This window comes from Narcine bancroftii, chromosome 3 (assembly GCF_036971445.1).
Source record: "Narcine bancroftii isolate sNarBan1 chromosome 3, sNarBan1.hap1, whole genome shotgun sequence".
In the NCBI taxonomy this organism is placed as follows: domain Eukaryota; kingdom Metazoa; phylum Chordata; class Chondrichthyes; order Torpediniformes; family Narcinidae; genus Narcine; species Narcine bancroftii.
The window spans coordinates 196,289,048-196,309,257 of NC_091471.1; the positions used below are offsets into that span (position 1 = coordinate 196,289,048).

The 20,210-nt window shown below is 41.2% G+C and overlaps 1 protein-coding gene across 14 annotated transcripts in view; it reads left to right on the plus strand.

The window, feature by feature from the left end:
- gria2b (glutamate receptor, ionotropic, AMPA 2b) overlaps positions 1-20,210 on the plus strand; it is a 202,664-nt gene that overhangs the window by 121,282 nt on the left and 61,172 nt on the right. For 8 of the 14 annotated variants that reach the window (XM_069926208.1, XM_069926210.1, XM_069926211.1 and 5 more), the window contains 2 exons: positions 2,555-2,641; positions 12,301-12,462. In XM_069926208.1, coding sequence (XP_069782309.1) covers positions 2,555-2,641; positions 12,301-12,462 — 249 coding nt within the window. The remainder of the gene's footprint in view (positions 1-2,554; positions 2,642-12,300; positions 12,463-20,210) is intronic. The other 6 variants (XM_069926222.1, XM_069926213.1, XM_069926214.1 and 3 more) reach the window with 1 other exon arrangement.

Here is a 20,210-nt window from a genome sequence, read left to right on the forward strand (position 1 = left end):
GTTTTTATTACGAATCTGCAGACATTTGCGTTTCACAGTAGGCCTCAAGAAACTTTAAAGAATTGATTTTATCTATTCATATCAAGTTATCTGGCATATCCATATGGGAGTCAGGAATATTTATCTCGTTATATTTGTTATAATGCCTAATTATTGAAATGCATACTGCTTTGCAGACATTTACAACAAGGGTGCCACATGGACTCCTTCACAGGTTTACAAAGTATTTGTGAGAAGCAGAGGTGCCTTTACAGATTTCACTCGAAACAAAAATTGAGAACAAAGAACATTTATTTTACAACAATGCAAAGTTGGGTGCTTCCCCTTATCCTGGGAATACACACAGATACTGGGGCTTACCCAACTTTTTATACATTCTATTTCAGTACAGAGGTACCTTCCCCCTTAACATTCTTCTGCCCCCTGGATTGGTTTAGCATTAGGTAATTCTGCCTACGGTGTATTCTAACTTCTTATCAGTTTATGTGCCTTTCTGCAAACTTGTTTACCAAGAAGTGTCATGTCTTTGTTCTTACTCATTAATCAACCCCCAGGACTTGCTAAATCTATCTACTTGCTATCCTGTTTTTGAAGACCCCCTATTTTATTATACTTGCTTAACCCTTCCTCACATTCCATTCTTACTTCACCCTTATTTAACCCATCATAATTCTTTCTTAATTAGCACTTGCTTGACTCCTCACATTCCATTATCCCTTACAATCCACCCTTTTTCTTTAGCTACGCTTAGTAAACCCTCATTCGGGCAGTATTCTTTTAAGCTTGGTCTTTTTCCCAGCGAGTGAGTAAACGAACTGCGGCCTCAGCATCATCAAATGGAGTTTTGGAAGCATACATCATTTGGGTTGCAGTGACCTGGCGAAGGGCCCGTTGAATTAAACACTGCACACAAGGCATTAAGCAGGGAATTATTATAAGGGCTAGAATAAAAAGCCCAGCCGCTATAAGGGCCATATGTATCCAGCTCCAGTCGCCAGTAAAAATTTTAGTCCACCATATACCGGACCAAGGATGCCAAGTCTGGACCGGGACATGGGAAAGTTTTCGAATTCCTGAAAAAATATTTTTTACAGCCTGGCCATTGTCATCAATCTTCATACAACAATTGGTAAGGTTCAATTTTCCACAGACGCCGCCTTCAGCAGCCAACAAGTAATTGAGGCCCAGGCGATTTTGATAAGCTGTAGCACGTATCTGTGGCTGCTCATCAGCCAATAAATCTAAGGCCATTGCTGTCTGATTGGTGATAATTTCCAAAACTGCCTGGAGTCTGATCAAACGATTTAGTATATAAATGGGGGTTCGATATCCCCATGATCCATCCTGAGCCCAAGTAGCAGGGCCATAATATGAAATAATATGTTCAGGGGGCCAGTCTTCACCCCAATTTCCAATTTTAAGTTCTCTCTTTGGGCGAGTATCCTGAGGAGATTGTGGGATTAGGCGCATATATAGCTTGGTGGAAAGGTGGTGGTCAGCATGCAAAGGCAGGAAGGTTGAATGATTCCAATACAACAAGTGCCGCTCCAATCAGGTTCTAAAAAGGTATAAGCCATATTCCCACAAATCCAATATAAACCCTCTGGTGCATATCCATGTGGGATAGTCTGGTTCCAGATCTGCCGAAGTGAGGGGATGCCCCAATAAGGGTTTTTACCTGAACAGTTCCATATGTCACTGGTGTCATTGATACTCTCATAAAGCACACAATCCGAATCTTTTTCCATAGAGAAATACCAGGTAGGGGATGCAGGATGCCAAACAGCTGTAGTATTCTTGAACAGCTTAAGCCGTTTACAACTGGAATCCCCCTTATAGTGACGGTCTTTAGCCTTCCGAATGCATTTGTCACCCAATGGATGATTTACAAGATGCCAAGTTTGGGGGGGGGGGGGGTGATCAATTTTATTTGTTGTACCATTAAAGCATAGAAGTTCCCATATATCCAAAGGCTCACCTTGCCAGGGCCAGGTACCATCTTTAGTTGGCCCTCCGCAAATCCAACAATTCTTCAACCCCAGCAAGTCAGCTGTTTGTTGACTTAAATCTACCCACTTATTGTCACCTAACCGGTGAGTAGCAGCTTGTCTGCGAGCATTAGCATATATATTCCCGTTATTCCTACTCCAGGTATACCCCTGACTAATATTCTGCTTATAATTCTCCCAACATCTTCTTTGTACCATATTTTTGGCACTTGTCTTTTTAATACCCGTAGGGGCCGGGACGCAAACCCAATCCACTCCCCTAGGACAGTTCTGCTTCCCTGGTCCATGTTGGGATCCTAAATTAAACCATAATAAGGTACCCCACTGTGAATGCACTTTATACCTGTGCCCTGTTTGCATTCTAAAGGTAAACTTGTCCACTCTTCAAAGTAACTATCACCTATGCTGCCCCTATTCCAGGAGGACTTAATACATTGTGTACAATTGGGTGGTTTCCCAAAAACTGAGAACCAGCAGGAAAACAATACCGCAAATAGTAAAAATAACATTATAACAATTTTTTTCTGGTGGAACGTGACTTTCAGACCAGTAGAATGCGAGACTGCTTGCCAAGTGGAGGGGATATTATCAACGTCTTTAGTCTGTGGATTAGCGCGCTTAACCCGTTGCACGTGAGTCCATCCCTTTTCTTTTGTTCGTACTGCAGTGTCTCTAATCAAAAGTACACAATAAGGGCTATCCCATATAGGTTCTAGTTTATAGTCTTGCCACCCTTTTACATATACCCAATCACTAGCTTTAATGGAATGAATGAGATAGTCCAAGAGTGGGGTTTGAGCTAATAATCCCTTCTGTTTTAAGTCATACAAAGAAGTGGAAAGCTCTTGTAAATATTTAGATATATATTGGTCATTAGCCTCAGGGGTAGGGGAATCGGTGTGGAAGCCCATGTAGGGAAGACCGAACATCATCTCATATGGTGAGACAGCAAGGTCCTTACGAGGAGCTGTGCGACTCCTGATTAAAGCTAGGGGTAAGCATTTAATCCAGGAGAGGCCAGTTTCCTCATGAAGTCAAGTGAGTTGATTTTTCAGGGTCTGATTTATCCGCTCGACACGGCCTGAACTCTGGGGGTGCCATGGGGTGTAAGATCCACCATCACTAGGAGATATTTATAGACCCCTATCTTGGGCAATTCCGTGAAGTCAATCTGTATTCATTGAAACGGGTGTATGGCCATATCGCGACCCCCAGGCATTACATGGCGTATTACTTTCTTATTCACTCGCTGACAAATTGGACATCCCTGAATACTTTGTTTGGCTAAGGTGTATATTCCAGAACAAAAACCTACTTGGAGTCGGTATAAATTGTGCCCACCTTTCCCTCTAAACCCTGGAGAGCTCTACAGAGGGCATACAATTCATAGGATTGGGCCGACCAAGTACCGGCCTCAATCACAACTCCTTAATTCCCGTCCACTACACTATACCCACTGTAATGAATGCCATCAATGCAGCGGGAAGATCCATCAATAAACCATCTTTCACCCTCTCGTAAAGGTTCATCGCTTAAATCACCTATAATTTTAGTCTGTAAATCTATCACTTCTCAGCATACATCCTCTAAATCACACATGTCAAACTTAGGCTCGCAGGCCAAATTTGGCCCGTGATATAATTATATTTGGCCCGCAAGATCATATCAAATATGTATTAGAGTTGGCCCGCTGGCCGCCGCGCCAGTATAGCGCATGCACAGCTAATACCACAAATCCCAGAATGCTTTGTAAATGCGTTGGCGCCGGCCCATCAACCCGCTAATCGCCCCCACCTCCTCTCTTTACTTTCATTAGCATCTGCGACCTGTTGCCCAACTCACATGTAATAAACCCCTTGCGGAAAATGGCCAAACGAAAGACAGAAAACAAGTCCTTTCAAGACAGGTGGGAGGCAGACTATATGTTCATCATTTTAAAAAATAAACCTGTTTGTCATTGAAGCAAGTTGTTATTTTTTTGACTTGTTGGCTTGTGAAAAAAAATACATTTAAAAGGAGCTCAAAGGCTATAGAGAAATATTATTTATTGAATATTTTATTTCTCATTTGTTAATGCTTCTTCTGGAAAGAGTTTAACCAAAAATTATTAAACATTTATTTTAATAAGAAAAAGTTTACATACGTTGAAAGAAGAGAAAACATGCAGATGTTGTTGAAAATTTTCAATAAATATTTAGTTTGGCCCACGACTTAGTCCAAGTTTTTAATTTTGGCCCTCTGTGAATTTGAGTTTGACACCCATGTTCTAAATCATTGGGGACCGTATCAGAGTCTGGGGAAACGAAGAAGGCACCTGGATTCTGATCTTTATTTGTAACTAGTGTCAAATCATTCCTATCCACAAGGATTGGTTCATACTTCAAAATTCTGGAATCGGTAAGCTACCTTCCGGCACGTTGTAAGAGAATGGTGCGGACTGTGTGAGGGGTATGAACTGTCATCGGGGCACCAAACGTAACTTTGCGTCCTTCCTCTACTAGAATGGCAGTGGCCGCAATTGCTTGCACACATTCTGGCTAACCACGACAAACAGGATCTAAAATCTTTGATAGAAAGGCAACTGGTTGGATCCCTGTGGTCTGGTACCGATACCCAATTGGTCCTGTAAATCACGTCCCAACAAGCAAACCCCAGCTTGGGGAATTAGTAAAATATCCTCTGTTACAATTTTTCCTCCCATTTGTATCTTTACATTCTTTAATTTAAGGACCGCAAAATCTCTCCCCCCACCACCCCCGAAATCATCACCGTCCCTTCTGTTGTAACACCCTTGGGCTGTCGTAAAATACTAGACTGGGCTGCTCCGGAGTCTACTAGGAAAGTCATTTTGTCACCGTGGGGTCCTACACTTAAATTTACCAATGGTTCTCCGTGCAGCCCCACGGTATGCATTGGCTGAGAACCGTGACCCCCCCCCCCCCCCTATTCATAATCTGCCTCCATCAATGCATAAGATCGCGTCTCCCTGGCCCGCATCGGACATTCCCTCTTAAAGTGTCCCTCCTTTTTACAATAATAGCTAACTAATGTTCCTCTCCCAATTTCTGCCAGGGTCTCCACGGGGTCCCGGGAACGGTCACCATCCCCGGAATTCTCCTCTATCCCTACCTCTGCTCTGGTCTCTACTTCCCCACTCCCGGCGCTCCTCCCAACATCCAGGAGCCGACACACGGTTCCTAACACTTCCTTGCTTTCCATCCACAACTTCCTTTACTGCCTGCATCAAAATCTTAGCCTTTCCTTTCTGTTTTTCTTCAGACCTCCGGATGTATGCCCTTTGTGCGATCTGCAAAAGCTGTGATAGTCCCTGTTCATGCCAATTCTCTGTCTTTTTGTAATTTCTTCCTGATATCTGGAGCTGAATTAGTAACAAAACCCATCAATACCAACTGTTCACCTTCTGGGGATTCTATAACCAACCCCCCATATTGCTGTATGGCCGCATGTAATCTAGTCAGAAATGCAGAGGGGGTCTCCTCAGGATCTTGTGGAACCTCAAATGCATTCTTAAAGTTCTGTCCTTTTGGAACAGACTCCTTCATTCCTTTTATTATATTAATCCTGTACTCATCCATTCGCGTGCGACCATCATTAGTAGTCTTATCCCAATTTGGGTTTACCAGGGGAAATTTAGCTTCTCCAGGTATCGCCCCTGGCCCCCCTTCGTGTTCCCTATCCCAGACTCTGATCCCTGCCTGGTGGATCATTCCACGCTCATCCAAAGTAAATAGAGCCTTAAAGATAGACATTAATTCATCCCAGGTATATATATTAGGCCCCAAAGAGGTCATTTCCTTTTTAAAATTGCGCACCTCAGTACTAGTCAAAGGCACGTTTACAAATCTGAGACCCCCTCCCAAGGGAACCTCCCGTAAAGGTCTCATCCAGTTAGTTTCTGGCTTATCTCCTCCCTCTCATGTCAATTGAGGCAGTAATCTTGCACTCTGTGAGCGAGTCCTCATTACCACTCCTACTTTCTCCTTCTTTCTTTAACTGTGGAGGAGGAGGGGAAGGTAAAGAAGGGTAAAACATAGGGGAAAAGGAGGAATGGGAGCTGGCACAGGGGAAACATAAGGTGGAGGAAGGGAATGTAACACATCCCATCCCTTTATTTCAGGGGCAGAAGGTTCCTCATCCTTCTTGTTTCTAAGTTTCTTCTCGTCCAAAATCATCTGATTAGTCGATCCACTAAGCCAACAGGCTGCATATTCCCTATTCTTGGTATTTTCTCCTTGATTTTGGTAGAACAGGATGTTCAATTTCTGACACATCCAGTCCTCGTCAGATCCGAACTTTGGCCAATATACCAAACTCTCTTTTATCAGATTCTTAACCCTTTCCTGACAACAATACCTGACCATGGTCTGCTTATCCTTCTCACGGGTTTTCCCCGCACTCCAATTGGATTTTATCCTCCTGTCCTTCTTTAGGACTTTTTTCCCTTGCTACTTCCTCCTCCCATATTCTCTGGGCTCCATTTCCATTGGCAGGAAAATAAAATTCCTCTTACTGAAATCTAGTAGCTATTCCTAGCGTGCTTCCTTAACATCCTCCCGTCGTTTGTTCTCAATACCTCTTCTCGGATATCACTCGCTTCGTCCACTGACCAGCTACCCGTCATCCAGGAGTCCAGCTGAATCAGCCGGGGTGCACCTACCCCCGTCGTCAGGCGGAGGGAATGTGATCCCGGACGAGTCCCCAAGTTGTGAAAAGCAGAGATGTCTTTACAGATTTCACTCGAGACAAAAATTGAGAACAAAGAACATTTATTTTACAACAATGCAAAGTTGGGTGCTTCCCCTTACCCTGGGAATACACACAGATACTGGGGCTTACCCAATTTTTTATACATTCCATTTCAGTACAGAAGTACCTTCCCCCTTAACATTCTTCTGCCTCCTGGATTGGTTTTCTTTGGCTTGGCTTCACGGACGAAGATTTATGGAGGGGGTAAAAAGTCCACGTCAGCTGCAGGCTGGTTTGTGGCTGACAAGTCCGATGTGGGACAGGCAGACACGGTTGCAGCGGCTGCAGGGGAAAATTGGTTGGTTGGGGTTGGGTGTTGGGTTTTTCCTCCTTTGCCTTTTGTCAGTGAGGTGGGCTCTGCGGTCTTCTTCAAAGGAGGTTGCTGCCCGCCAAACTGTGAGGCATTAGGTTTTCATTAGGTAATTCTGCCTACGTGTATTCTAACTTCTTATCGGTTTATGTGCCTTTCTGCAAACTTGTTTATCAGGAAGTGTCATGTCTTTGTTCTTACTCATTAATCAACCCCCAGGACTTGCTAAATCTATCTACTTGCTATCCTGTTTTTGAAGACCCTTATTTTATTACACTTGCTTAACCCTTCCTCACATTCCATTCTTACTTCACCCTTATTTAACCCATCATAATTCTTTCTTAATTAGCACTTGCTTGACTCCTCACATTCCATTATCCCTTACATATTCAATTGGAAACAATTAGTTTTTAAATGGTAATCTCTAGTGTGACATAGCTCTTGACTGAGTTCAAAATGAACAAATTGCAAATGATTATATTTTCATTTTTTAGAATTTTTTAAAAATTGAATTATCATTTTATTAACTGAACAGTGCTGCAAACAGAATGTCTTCGCAGTCTGAACTAAGACTTGGAAATGTCAATATCTTAGTTAAAAAACAAACTGCTGGAGTTAATCACCAGGTCAAGCAGCATAAGTGGGTGAAAGGAATGTCATTTGGGTCAAGGTCCTGCATCAGGATGGCAAGTGGAGAGGGAAGATAGCTGGTACAAAGAGGAGAGTTGAGATGGGTGCTGGTAACTGATGTTGAGAAGGATGATGGGCAAGTGGGGCCAGGTGTGGTAGGGTGGAGGTGGAGTTGGGTAATAAATGGAAGCAGACAAAGAAAAAGAAAACTCAGAAGAGCATTCAATGTTCATACAATTTCAGGTAACTGTTCCCTTCTGTGTTCCTCCCTCTTTCTCTTTTTAATCCATCTCTAGTCCTTCCAATTTTGTTCCCTTTCCCATGCCCTCTCCCCTTCCAGCCCTGCATGATCCATATTTACCTCTTCCTCTCCTGGTTCCATTTCCCTCCTTCCCATACCCTATCCACTTGTTCCTCTCCCCCATTTGGGTCCATCTGCCTTTAAGAGAGAGAGGATAGCTTCCACTATCACCCTCCTTGTCAGATTCCAGCACTCATAGTCACTCCCACCTCTGCCTCCACCTTCATGCTCCCCCTCCCCCACCTGGCTTAAATCTTCCCCTTTCTTCTCTCTGTCATATTCCACCTATCACCCATTAGTATCCATCTGCAACTCCACCTTTTCCCCTCCCACCCATGGTTCCTTCTGCCCATCATCCCTTGGAGGACCTCATCCCTTGGTGGATCAGCTGCCACCTCTGTCATACCCTTCTGCTCTCCACTTTGTACTGGCTGTTTTCCCTCTTCATCCCAGACCAGATGCAGGGTCCCGAGACATCGGCAATTACTCCTTCTCCCCTACCCCCACAAATCTCCCCCACCCCCCGAATGCTGCTTGACCCACTGAGTTCCTCAAGTGGTTTGTTTTTGGAGTCACTTTTGGCTCCTTTGCCAAAGAAAATCTTAATTTTGAAAATGTAAGAGCTGGCAGAATTAAAATAAGTAGCTTAATTTAGTGAATATGCAAATTGTGATTTAAAAAAAATTCTTCTGGATGTTTTTTGAAAGGATTATTTGAAAAATGAAGCAAGTTTTTTTAAACATGAATTGCACAATCAATACTTTGAATTAAATGTAATAGTGAACCATGTGGACCTCCAGTACTGTGCTAAGATTCAGAGAAAAATTATTCCTAATTGGTTATATATATCTGGTCAGAATTTGTTCATAACAATAGCTATTAAAATCAACAGGTACTAAGAATATTTTTAATGGAACAGTCACAGGACCAATCATGAGAATAGAGTAGAAAAATAATGTGATTAAAATTCCATTTCAAAAGTTAAAAAAATAATTTGGGGCCTGATTATGTTTGATCCTGGCATTCCTTGAGATATTCAAGACAGAGCTTGTTTTTCTGTTAGTCGGTGATATTGGAAGAAAAATGGATTCTGTAACAATGGTGATTCCCGTCCTGAATCTATATTGCCCAGAATAACAAAAGATGCTCATTGGCTCTGCTGACCACAAACGTGGATCTACAAATGATTAATGTAAACTAATTCTTAAATGCTTATTCCTTTAAGAATAGATGCAAGGAACAATTCAACAGGGAGGGCTCCTCAATATCAAATCCCATCCGTCAAGTTTTATGAGCTTGTGTTTCCCATACATATTAACCTTTAGTGGAAGTCAAATGTGTAACCAGTAGCTATTTAATTTTTTTTAATGTAGAAATGCTTATAGCTGTCTATAAGGTGTTTGTATATTCTTTTCATGATCATGTGGCTTTAGGGTGAAATGTTTGAGGGGAATGATAAGGGGAACTTCTTCACTCAGAAGATGGTGAGAATACTGAATGATCTCCCAGCAAAGGTGGTGGATGAAAGTTCTATTTTGAAGGAGGGGTTGGAGGGCTATGATCCCTGGTGTATGTCGATGAGATTAGACCCTTCAACTACACCCATGTGACCTATTAACCTTCCAAACTCCATCATTCTTTGGAGTGCTGGAGGAAATAGGAACACCCAGAGAAAACATCATCTGACATGGGGAGAATGTACAAGCTCTCTACAGACAGTGGTGGATCTGAGTCTGGTCACTGGCGCTGTAACAGTGTTGCACTAACCATGTCGCCCATCCCCTAATTCCAGCTGAATGCAGCATCCATATAAGAGCATGTTGGTTTTTCTAACCATGTTTACAATAAATAATGAACTTTTTTTTATTTTGTGAAAAAAAGTTGCTGTTTATGTTATTGTGGAACATAATTTCAACAGCTAAATGCTTGACAACTCATTTGTTACTGAGCTGAATGGATTGATTCTTAACTAGGGTTTGAATTCCATCTGATCTGGTCAGGCTTTGGAGTCTGAGAATGATTCAAAGTGAAATAAGTTTGGGAAGTCTAAATGCCATTGCATAAGATTTAATGATATCTAATTGGTTAAAGTGAACTGTGGAGTAATAGAATCCATTGCTCCAAATATGGATAGAATAGTAAGCGACCTGATAGTTTAATTTTCCATTAGGAAAAGGTAAGGGCTCTGAACTAGATCCAAATCAAGTATTAAATTTGGTGCAAAGAAAGTCAATCACTTATATTTTTTAAAAATTCCACTCATTGCTTTCTGTAAACTCATAAGAAATGTCAGTTTTAAGTTTAGATTTTTCAAAAACATGAGACATATGGTATGGTAAGACCCTTCTGGCCCATGAGTTTGTGATGCCCAAATATGCTAATTAACCTATCTACAATTCCCATATGCTTTGAAGGGCAAGAGGAAACTGGAGCACCTGGAGGAAACCCACACGGATTTGGGGAAAATGTGCAAACTCCTTACAGACAGCACCAGATTGAAACCCGGGTCATTGACGCTGTAATAGCATTGTGCTAACCTCTAAGCTAACTGTGCCACTTTTATTCAGTTTCTCCTCGGTCAATCTGTTAAGGCAGTCATCTCTTTCATCTTTTCTGCCATTAGCAGCCCATCCTAGCTATGGAAAGAATCATGAGCCGAGATGTGGAATGGGAATGCCAGTCCCTGAACTGAATGACAACCACAAATCCTGGTCCATTACACATCAGGCAATAGCTGCATTGTGTGCTCTAAACTCCATTCTTTTTCTTTCATAATTCAACAGAAATTGACCAAGTAGAGATGTAACAATTAATTAATTATTCCTTTTCACATCTCGTAGAATTGATAATGGCCTGGAACACCATGGTAGATAGATGATAGGATAGCAAATTATTTCTATCCAGGTGCAGAGAATATGAAAGGATGCCTTGGACTTCTGTGCCTGAGTCCTACAGCAGCACAGAATCTCCAACTTCACCCCTCAGTTCTGCATTAAATCCAGGGACACTATGAATTTGTACAGCATTGAAACAGGTCCTTTAGCCTCTGCATCCAAGACGACAATCTGGAACCCAACTGCATTTCGTTTCCTTTCTAGTCCACATCCACCTCCCTCCTCTGATTCTCCTGCTACCCACCTACACTAGGGACAATTTACAGTGACTAATTGACCGACCACCCAGCACTTGTTTGGCATATGGCAGGAACCCAGTCACAGAGAGGTTAGGAAACACCACTCAGCCAGCACCAAAGATCAGGATTAAATACTAGTTCCTGAAGCCATAGGGCAGCAGAACCTACCACTGTGCTGGCCAGCTGTGCCACTGTGCAGCCCCTCCTGCTTTCCGGAGCTTTGTAGAGTGCCTCAGCTTTATGGTAGGTGGGAATTCAGTAAATAGGAAGGTCATCACTTCATCACTTCAGCTTGGGTACAAATCTAATATGGAGTGGTGACCTCCTGAGCAGAAAAGCCACTTAGTATTGATTTTGTGCAATTTTGCCTGAATGGCTTCAAAGGATCTGACTCAGTAGGGTCTTTCTTTATCTCAACTTGTTTTCCACTTTAAATGCCTAGGCATCTTGCTTGTTTAAGAGCTAAACTCACATCACATTACTATAAGCTTACAAACCAAGAGTCAGACAAAGGGAGGCTTGCAAATTTAAAATGAAACAATAAAAAAAAAAATTTCAATCTAATTATATTCACAAAACCATGAATGCTCCATGGTCTCATCTGTCTTGTTTGCCAAGCCATTTCATGTGTAGACTGCAGTTGCTTATTCAAGCCTGCCTTGTATGTAAAACTCATTCTGAGTAGACAGACTTTCACTTTTGCATTTTATCATCCCAGCTCACCAAAAATTAGACAGGAATGCTTGGGTTACTGATCCTGTAGGATAACTATAAATATTATTTGGAAAGTGTGAAAGTACAAACATGTGACTGTTGAATTACAACAGAGTGACTATAGATCCAAAATTAAGACTGTAGATAGAACATTGCCATGATCAGAATATTAACAGTGTGAGAGAGTCTCCTGTGTAAGTTCTTGTATACTGCTGAGATTTAAATCTTCATTAAATACAAAACTTGTGACCCTTGGTTTACAAGACCAGTGCTCTAACCACTGAGCTATCAGAGCCTCTTTCTAATGTGATGTTACTTGGGTAGCATTAATGGGGTGAGAAACTGCCTGGTCTTTATTTCATGCTATGCAGCGCCATGTAATTTTTGTTGGGAATGAAGATACACTTTCAACTATGACATTTATTATCTGCTGCAGGGATTTACAGATGGAGACTTGTCAAAAATTCAATATGGCGGAGCCAATGTGTCTGGATTTCAAATTGTTGATTACGATGATCCAGTTGTAATGAAGTTTATGCAGCGATGGTTAGCATTGGATGAGAAGGAATATCCAGGAGGGAAAACAAGTAAAATTAAGGTACGTTTGTCGTCTGTTAAGTTTTTCATAACAGATTCAAGAAAACTTAAACCATAAAATACTGTATGGGAACAATCTGTGAAACCTTATGTTATAATATGAATATTAACTTTGAGGAATATTTTGTTCAAGATTTACTATTTCACTTGCATCCATCAAATGGATTTTTAAAATTTAATACAGAGTTATATCAAAGTAACAGGCCCTTCTGGTCCACAGGCTTGTGCCACTCAAATACACCAATTAACCTACAAACCCCATACGTTTTTGAAGGGTGATAGGAAGGAAAATGATTGAAAACTGAAAAATCTGGAGAAACCTCATGCAAGCCTCAGGGAGAACATCCAAACTCCTTACAGACAGTGTTGGATTCTAACCCAGGTCACTGGCACTATAATAGCATTATCCTCAGTACTACGCTAACTGTGGCACCCCAATTATTTGGGTATTGTCCGATTCCTGCTTGTGGGAGTTTGTTCATACAAATTGGCTAAAGTTTCTTGTGTTACACTGAGAATACATTTCAAAAGCGCTTAATTGATTTAATGACATTTTATGGTTGTGAAAAGATCTTCAAAAAGGCAATTCTTTTCTATTTTAACAGCAGGAGTCATCATCTAGATTATGCTCTATTTAAGAACTATGTCAATGAGTCATAGAGAAATATAGCGTGGAGACAAGTTTGCCAACCATCAACTATCCATTTAGATGAATCCTGTATTATTTTTATTCATCCTGTATTCTCATCAACTCACCTCAGTTTTTCCCACTAACTTACACATTCAGGGTAATTTATAGTGATCAGCCAACCTAACAACTGCCACATCTTTAGGATGTGTGAGTAAACTGGAGCAACTAGAAGAAACCCATGCCACCATAAGGAATATGTGCAGGCCACATATGAAGTTGAGCCAGTGGTTCCACTTGCTGAACCACTATGTAAAAGAAGCTGAAATCTAATTCCTGGGTATAGATATTGATCCATACAGGAACACAAGGCAGCTGTCACTGAGATAATGACTGGATAATCATTTCAACAGACACACATCTGGACCAGCTATACTTAAAACTATTTGCATTCACCATATTGAAAATTGACTGAGCATCTGGTATTACTTTGGAAACTTTCATAACCACCTCAACAACTGGGAATTGAATGTAAATTTTTTTAAAAAGTATTCCAGTGAATGTGTAATCTCTTCACAATGGAATTCTTCAAGTTGTGGTTTGAATGCTGGTGAATCTGTGTTTAGGAACTGTTATATTCCATTTGAACATTATATTAGCTTCAAAGCAATGCTGTGTGGCTTACCTACAGAATTCAGTGTAGTGCCACAACTGTGATATCTGAGAGTGACTTTTCTTTTAACCTTTATTAACCAAATGTAATTAGTTTAAATAATTTGAGGAAGAGTAGAATTATAATCAAGAGAACTGCTCAAGAAGAATTAATAATTCTTACTGATCTTTGTTTTATTGTACTGATGAAAAATCAAGTGGATCATGTAGCATTTCTCAATGCAGCATATCCTTTATTCAATTTACTTGCTTGCCATATACCAGTGATCAAATAATTTATGATTTTGTATCAATGGAAAGGTGGAAGTTTTTCATGTTATGGAGTTAGTAGTCAGTGCAGTTCTTATTGGGATGTTAACATATTTCTAATATTCATTGCTCCTGACTCTTGTGTTCAGAACAAAGTGCTATGTGTAGCTGCTTGGATAATGTACATTTCATGTAAGCTTACCAAAGGCTTTTACTGTGTTACGCTTGAGATATTTGTCATTAACGGCTCACTGAAAATCATAGCTGTTAATTGCTAAGTAAATTCCTAGAACAATAAAAATAGTCATTTTTGTTTTAGATTGAGTAGCATATAACAATGTTACTTGACACACCACAGTAAAATGAAACAGTAATATTCCCATTTGCAACCTGAAATTAGTGGCAGGTAATAATTTGATTTTGTTTAATGGAAGAATGTATAATAATTTCAAGCTTCCAGTGTGTTTTGTTGCTGTGATCACAGTTAGTGGATGACATATTTGTCTTAAAAGAGAACTTTTAACTCTTGGCTGAAGATACATAAAAATAAATTATAGTGGTGTAAGTGCATCATTATCTCATGTATTGTCTCCATGGAGATGAATATTGACTTGACAAATGGAGCAGGCTTCTCATTCTCTCGGAAAGCATCCTCTTCCAAAAGAATCCATCTTGTCCATGTCAAATATTGTTTGGGAGAGTCTTCAATGATGAAGTTTAGTTCCTTTCAAAATTTTTCTGCACTTGCTGTTTCGAGTGCAATATGAATCATATGCAAGTTTACATGTTTCTTGAAATATACCATGAGAGGCCTTAACGATTCAACACTTTCAGAATATCCACCATTGACCTTAAGATCTGTCAGGCTTTGTTTTTTTTCTGGATCATTATCAAAGATTGTGGCACATATCATTCATTCTAATCTTTTATCTAAATAATTAACCTGTTTTCATTCTCTCTAATACCTTCATTTATAGTACGTAGATAACTGCTCACATCATCAGTGGTGAAAAATGTAATGAATCACCTAGTTCTACAAACATCTCACCTTTGACACATCTATTAATTAGATTCTGTTAAATGACCTTCTGGTACTCCAGTTTCCTCCATGTTACAAAAACCTCTGGGTTAATTGGATAATTGGCCTTATTGGTGTATTTGGGTGGTGTGGGCCAGAAGGGCTTGCTTCAGAGCTATATCTCTAAATTAAATTAAATTAATACCCCGCGGAGGCCCGCGGCCCGCTCTGTGGGCTGAAACAGCAAAAGGCTGTCAAACACGATGATCAGGAAGACAGCACGCAGGATGAGACACCCACTCCATAGGCTGCAGGAATAGCAGTCAAATTGACCAATCACTGCCAGCGGACTGCAGGGGGTCCAATTTGGGCCCGTGCATCCGAGACATCCAATCAGCAGTTGGCTCCGCTCAAGCCACACCCTAGTGGTGACACGGCCAACTGCCTATAAAAGATAGAGCTGCAGCCCAATAAAGTCCTTGTTGATTACACTTCCTTGGTGTGTGAGTCTTCTTTCAACCTCAAGCTATAACCCATTATAACTCAAGCTATAACCATAGTGACCCCACTATAACCCAGTGATTTGTGTTCTTAATGGGCATACAATCCTTAGAAATAAAATCACAAAGATGGAGAAACTATTTATTTATTTTGAAATGTAATTTATAGCCATATTTTCACTGTGGTGCTGCCACAAAACAACTAATCTTGTGAAGTAAAACAAAAAAGTCTGTCGACACCATGGTTGAAGAAAAAGCAAAATGCTGGAGAAATTCAGCTGGTCAAACAGTGTACTTTATGTAGCAAAGATAAAGATACAAAACCAATGTTTCGGGCTTGAGTCCTTCATCAAGATATGACAATGCGGACAGGTGCCTGAACAAAATGGTGGGAGGGAGGGGTAGGGGAGCACCACAGTCCTACAGGCAGAAGATAATAGGGAGGGAGGGCACTCCAGCAAGGAGAGGGAGGGGGGATGACTGTGAATGGAGAGGGAAGGGGTGGAAAGCTGGAGGAAAGAAAGCAGAAGGAATGGGAAGGGAGGGAGAGCAAGGAGTAAGCTAGCAGAAAACGGACAAGTCGATGTTAATGCCATCTGTTTTTGGAGTGCCCAGTGTTGCTCCTTCAATTTATTGGTGGTTTTGGTATGACATAACTGGAGACCATGGATTGACATGTCAGCATGGAAGTGAAGCGCAGAACAGAAATGGTTGGCCACTGGGAGATCTCTATCACTGATGTGGACAGAGCGAAGGGGCTCAGTGAAGTGATCTCCCAGTCTGTGTCCAGTCTCTCCAATGTAGAGAAAGCCACATTGGGAGTTCCAAATGCAGTAAATGACCCAGACAGATACACAAGTAAAGTGTTGCTTCTCTTGAAAGGACTGTTTGGGGTCCCAAATGGTGGTGAGAGAGAAGGTGTTGGCGCGTGTTCGGCACTTCCTGCGGCCACAGGAGACCGTGCCAAGGGGGTGATTAATAGAAAGGGATGAGTGGATGAGGGAGGCATGGAGGGAAGAGTCCTTCAGAAGGCAGCTAGGGGAGGAGAGGGGAAGATTTAGAGGTGAGCAGGGTGATAGGTGAGGATGAGGAATCCTGTGTTTGTTACATCTGGGGGCAGAGGGGGCCAGGACAGATGAGTGGGAAATGGAGGAGATACAGGTAAGGGCTGAATTGATGATGGTGGAGGTGAAGCCATGCTTGTGGAAGAAGGAGGACATATCAGATGATTTGGACTGGAAGACTTCCTCTTGGGAGAAGAGTTGATGGAGATTATGAAATTGAGAGAAAGGAATAGAGTCCATGCAGTGGACTGGATGTGAAGAAATATTGTCGAAGTAGCTGTGGGAGTTAGTGTTTGAACATTTGGAAGTCGAGTCTTAAGGGACATGATTTCAGAATAGGAGTTTGCAATATAATACTGCAATGAGGAGGAATCTTTGCTTCTAAGGATGAACACTTTTCCAGAGAGCTGCAGAGCCTGAGTCCTTTTGTATCTTAAGTATGAGCAGATTTTTGGACTATCCTTCATGAGTTGTGGAGGCTGAGCAATGAAAATCTAATCTGTCATATTTTTTTGAATGGATTGAAGGGCCGTGGGAAGAGTTAGCAGTTTCATTTCTTGTATTTTTGTGCTTCTGTTTTTTCTGCCTTAAGGAGTCAGTAAGCTTATGACTCAGAGTTGAAAAGAAAACAAATGTTTCTTCATCATTAACACTATTGATGATGAAAGTCCTCAAACCAAAAGAGATCATATGTACATGTGCATTTCTACAAATGTTAAGGCCTAGAAATAGGATATGTCGAGGTCGTGCCCTTACCTGTATGTGTAAACTGGGATATCAGTGCCGTAACAGACATACGACCTGCCAAGTACACACTGGCTACTCTGACATCAGGCCATTTGGTCCATTTACTACTTTACTAAATAGCACTTTATTTTAAATTTGAGTTACCTGACCCCAACAAACACTTCCCTTTTCTCTTCACTCATTTTGATCTTAGTCCATGAGACACATTTCCTTGCCTCTCTCTGTCTGGCTGTCTCTCTCTCAATCTCTCTCTCCCTCTCTCTTATAATGATAGAACACTAGTGATAATCCTGACCACTAGAGGGAGCGGGAGAGGAGTTGTTGCAGCTAGGAGTAGATTCAAAATGGATGCCTCCATGAGGTCGTGAGTACAGTAGCTAATAAAATATAGTTGTTAAAAAAGAACCAAAGTTTCTTTATTTCAATCAAAGAAACATCACATGGTACCAGGAGTGAAAGAAACACCAGGAGTGTGCAGAGTGAGAATCAGTCAATAGCAGCAGAAAACATGGACAGTGAAAGGCTTCTGATACTGTAAATTATACTGGAAATGTTGACCATGAGTGAAGGGTGTTCAAAGAACAATTTTATGCTGTACTTGCAAGCCATTGAACTTGAGAGGAAATCTGATGCTTTGAAGATTGCACTAAAGGTTTTTAACCTTAGTTTTTGCTCGAGCAGATGACCAAGGCAAATTCGACAAGATAATCGAGATGTTTGGTGAACGCTGTTCACCAAAGAAAAATGAAATGTTTGAGAGGAACGTGTTTCACTAGTGCATGCAGCTTCAGGGAGAGAGCTTTGATACTTTTTTAATGGACTTGAAAAGAAAGCACATGCAATTTCAGACTGCTGCAAGATTGTGTTCGGGATTATTGACAAGAAAGTGAGAGAGAGGTTGCGAGAGATGGAGCTTACCTTTGGTGAAGCTGTGAAGATATGCATGCCAGTGAATTAGCTCTGCAGCACACCAAAAAAGTTCAATGATTCTGCAGAAGTCGGTGAAAGTGAAGGCATAGACGTAGCCATAGTGTCTGGACATGCACATAAATGAAAGATGAGATATAGGAAACAATAAAAAGGTGGAGAGACATTCATTTGTAAACATTGTGGCACTCAACATGCACCAAAGCAATGCCCAGCCTATGGAAAAGTATGTAGAAAGTGCAAAAGACCGAATCACTATGAAAAGCAATATTTTTCCAAAGGGAAAAAAACAGTAGTGAAAACAGACACACTGTACATGCTATAGAAGAAGCTGCTCCCAGTGATGTTCTCTTCATTGACGTATGTTCTCTTCATTGGATAAGTAAGTTTACAGATGATACAAAGATTGGTGGTATTGTGGGCAGTGAGGAAGATTACTGTAGCTTAAAAAGAGATATAGAAAAGCTAGAGGAGTGGGCTGAAAAATGGCTGATGGAATTTAATACGGATAAGTGTGATGTGTTGCATTTTGGAAAGGCAAATCTAAATAGGTCATATACATTGAATGGTAGACAATTGAGGAGTGCAGAGCAACAAAGGGATTTAGGAGTTATGGTAAATAGTACCCTCAAAGTTGATACTCAGTTAGATAGAGTGGTGAAGAAGCCATTTGGAATGTTGGCCTTCATAAATCGGAGTATTGAATTCAAGAGTTGGGATGTTATGATGAATTTGGACAAAGCATTGGTGAGGCCAAATTTGGAATACTGTGTGCAGTTTTGGTCACCAAATTATAGGAAGGATATAAAGAAAATAGAGAGAGTGCAGAGAAGGTTCACGAGAATGTTGACAGGATGTCAGGGTTTGAGTTACAGAGAAAGGTTGAGCAGCCTGGGGCTTTTTTCTCTGGAGCGTAGAAGATTGAGGGGGGATTTGATGGAGGAGTTCAAGATTTTAAAAGGGACAGAGAGAGTCAACGTGGATAGGCTTTTTCAATTAAGAATGGGGGATATTCAAACCAGAGGGCATGGTTTGAGATTGAAGGGGGAAAATTATAAAGGGAACATGAGGGGAAATTTCTTCACGCAAAGGGTGGTTGGGATGTGAAATAAGCTGCCGGCGGAGGTTGTTGAAGCAGGAACGTTATTTACATTTAAGGAAAGACTGGATAATTACATGGAGGGGACAGGAGGAGGGGTATGGACCAGGTGCTGGTCAATGGGACTAGGAGGGAGGGGATTTGTTCCGGCATGGACTAGTAGGGCCAAATTGGCCTGTTCTGTGCTGTATATGGTTATACTAGTGCAGAAAGACTATAAAACCAACAGACATTGAACAGCCAAGCATGAACAGTCAAGCAGGATAAGTGGACTGTGTCATTGCATACAAATAGAGCAAATATTCCTTTCAAGCTGGACACAGGGGAAAAGGTTAATTTTATCTCTGAGCGTGACATCAGGGCAATGCCATACATCCATGAAAATCCTGTACAGCTCAAAGCTTACAATGGATAGTGCACCGACATGAAAGGTACATGTAAACTCAAGGTGAAAGTTAAAGATAAAGAGGACCACCTCAGTTTCACAGTTGTTCCAGATGGACATTAATCACTGCTTGGTGACAAAGTATGTGAAAAATTAAGCCTAGCCAAGAGGGTGTCCCACATTAACAGTGTCAATGCATGGAACAGCATAGAGGAAATACTGGATCAATTTCCAGACATCTTCAAAGGGTTTGTAGTTCTACCATTCACCTATAAGATACAGTTAAAAGAGGACACACAACCAGTAGTGCATGTCCCGAGGTGGGTTACAGCGTCACTAATAGAAAAGCTAAAGCAGAAACTCAGCCAAATGATGGTACTATGGGTCATAAAGAAAGTGGAGGAGCCCACAGAATGAGTGAATTCAATAGTATGTGTCAAAAAGAATTGTGAGCTGCATT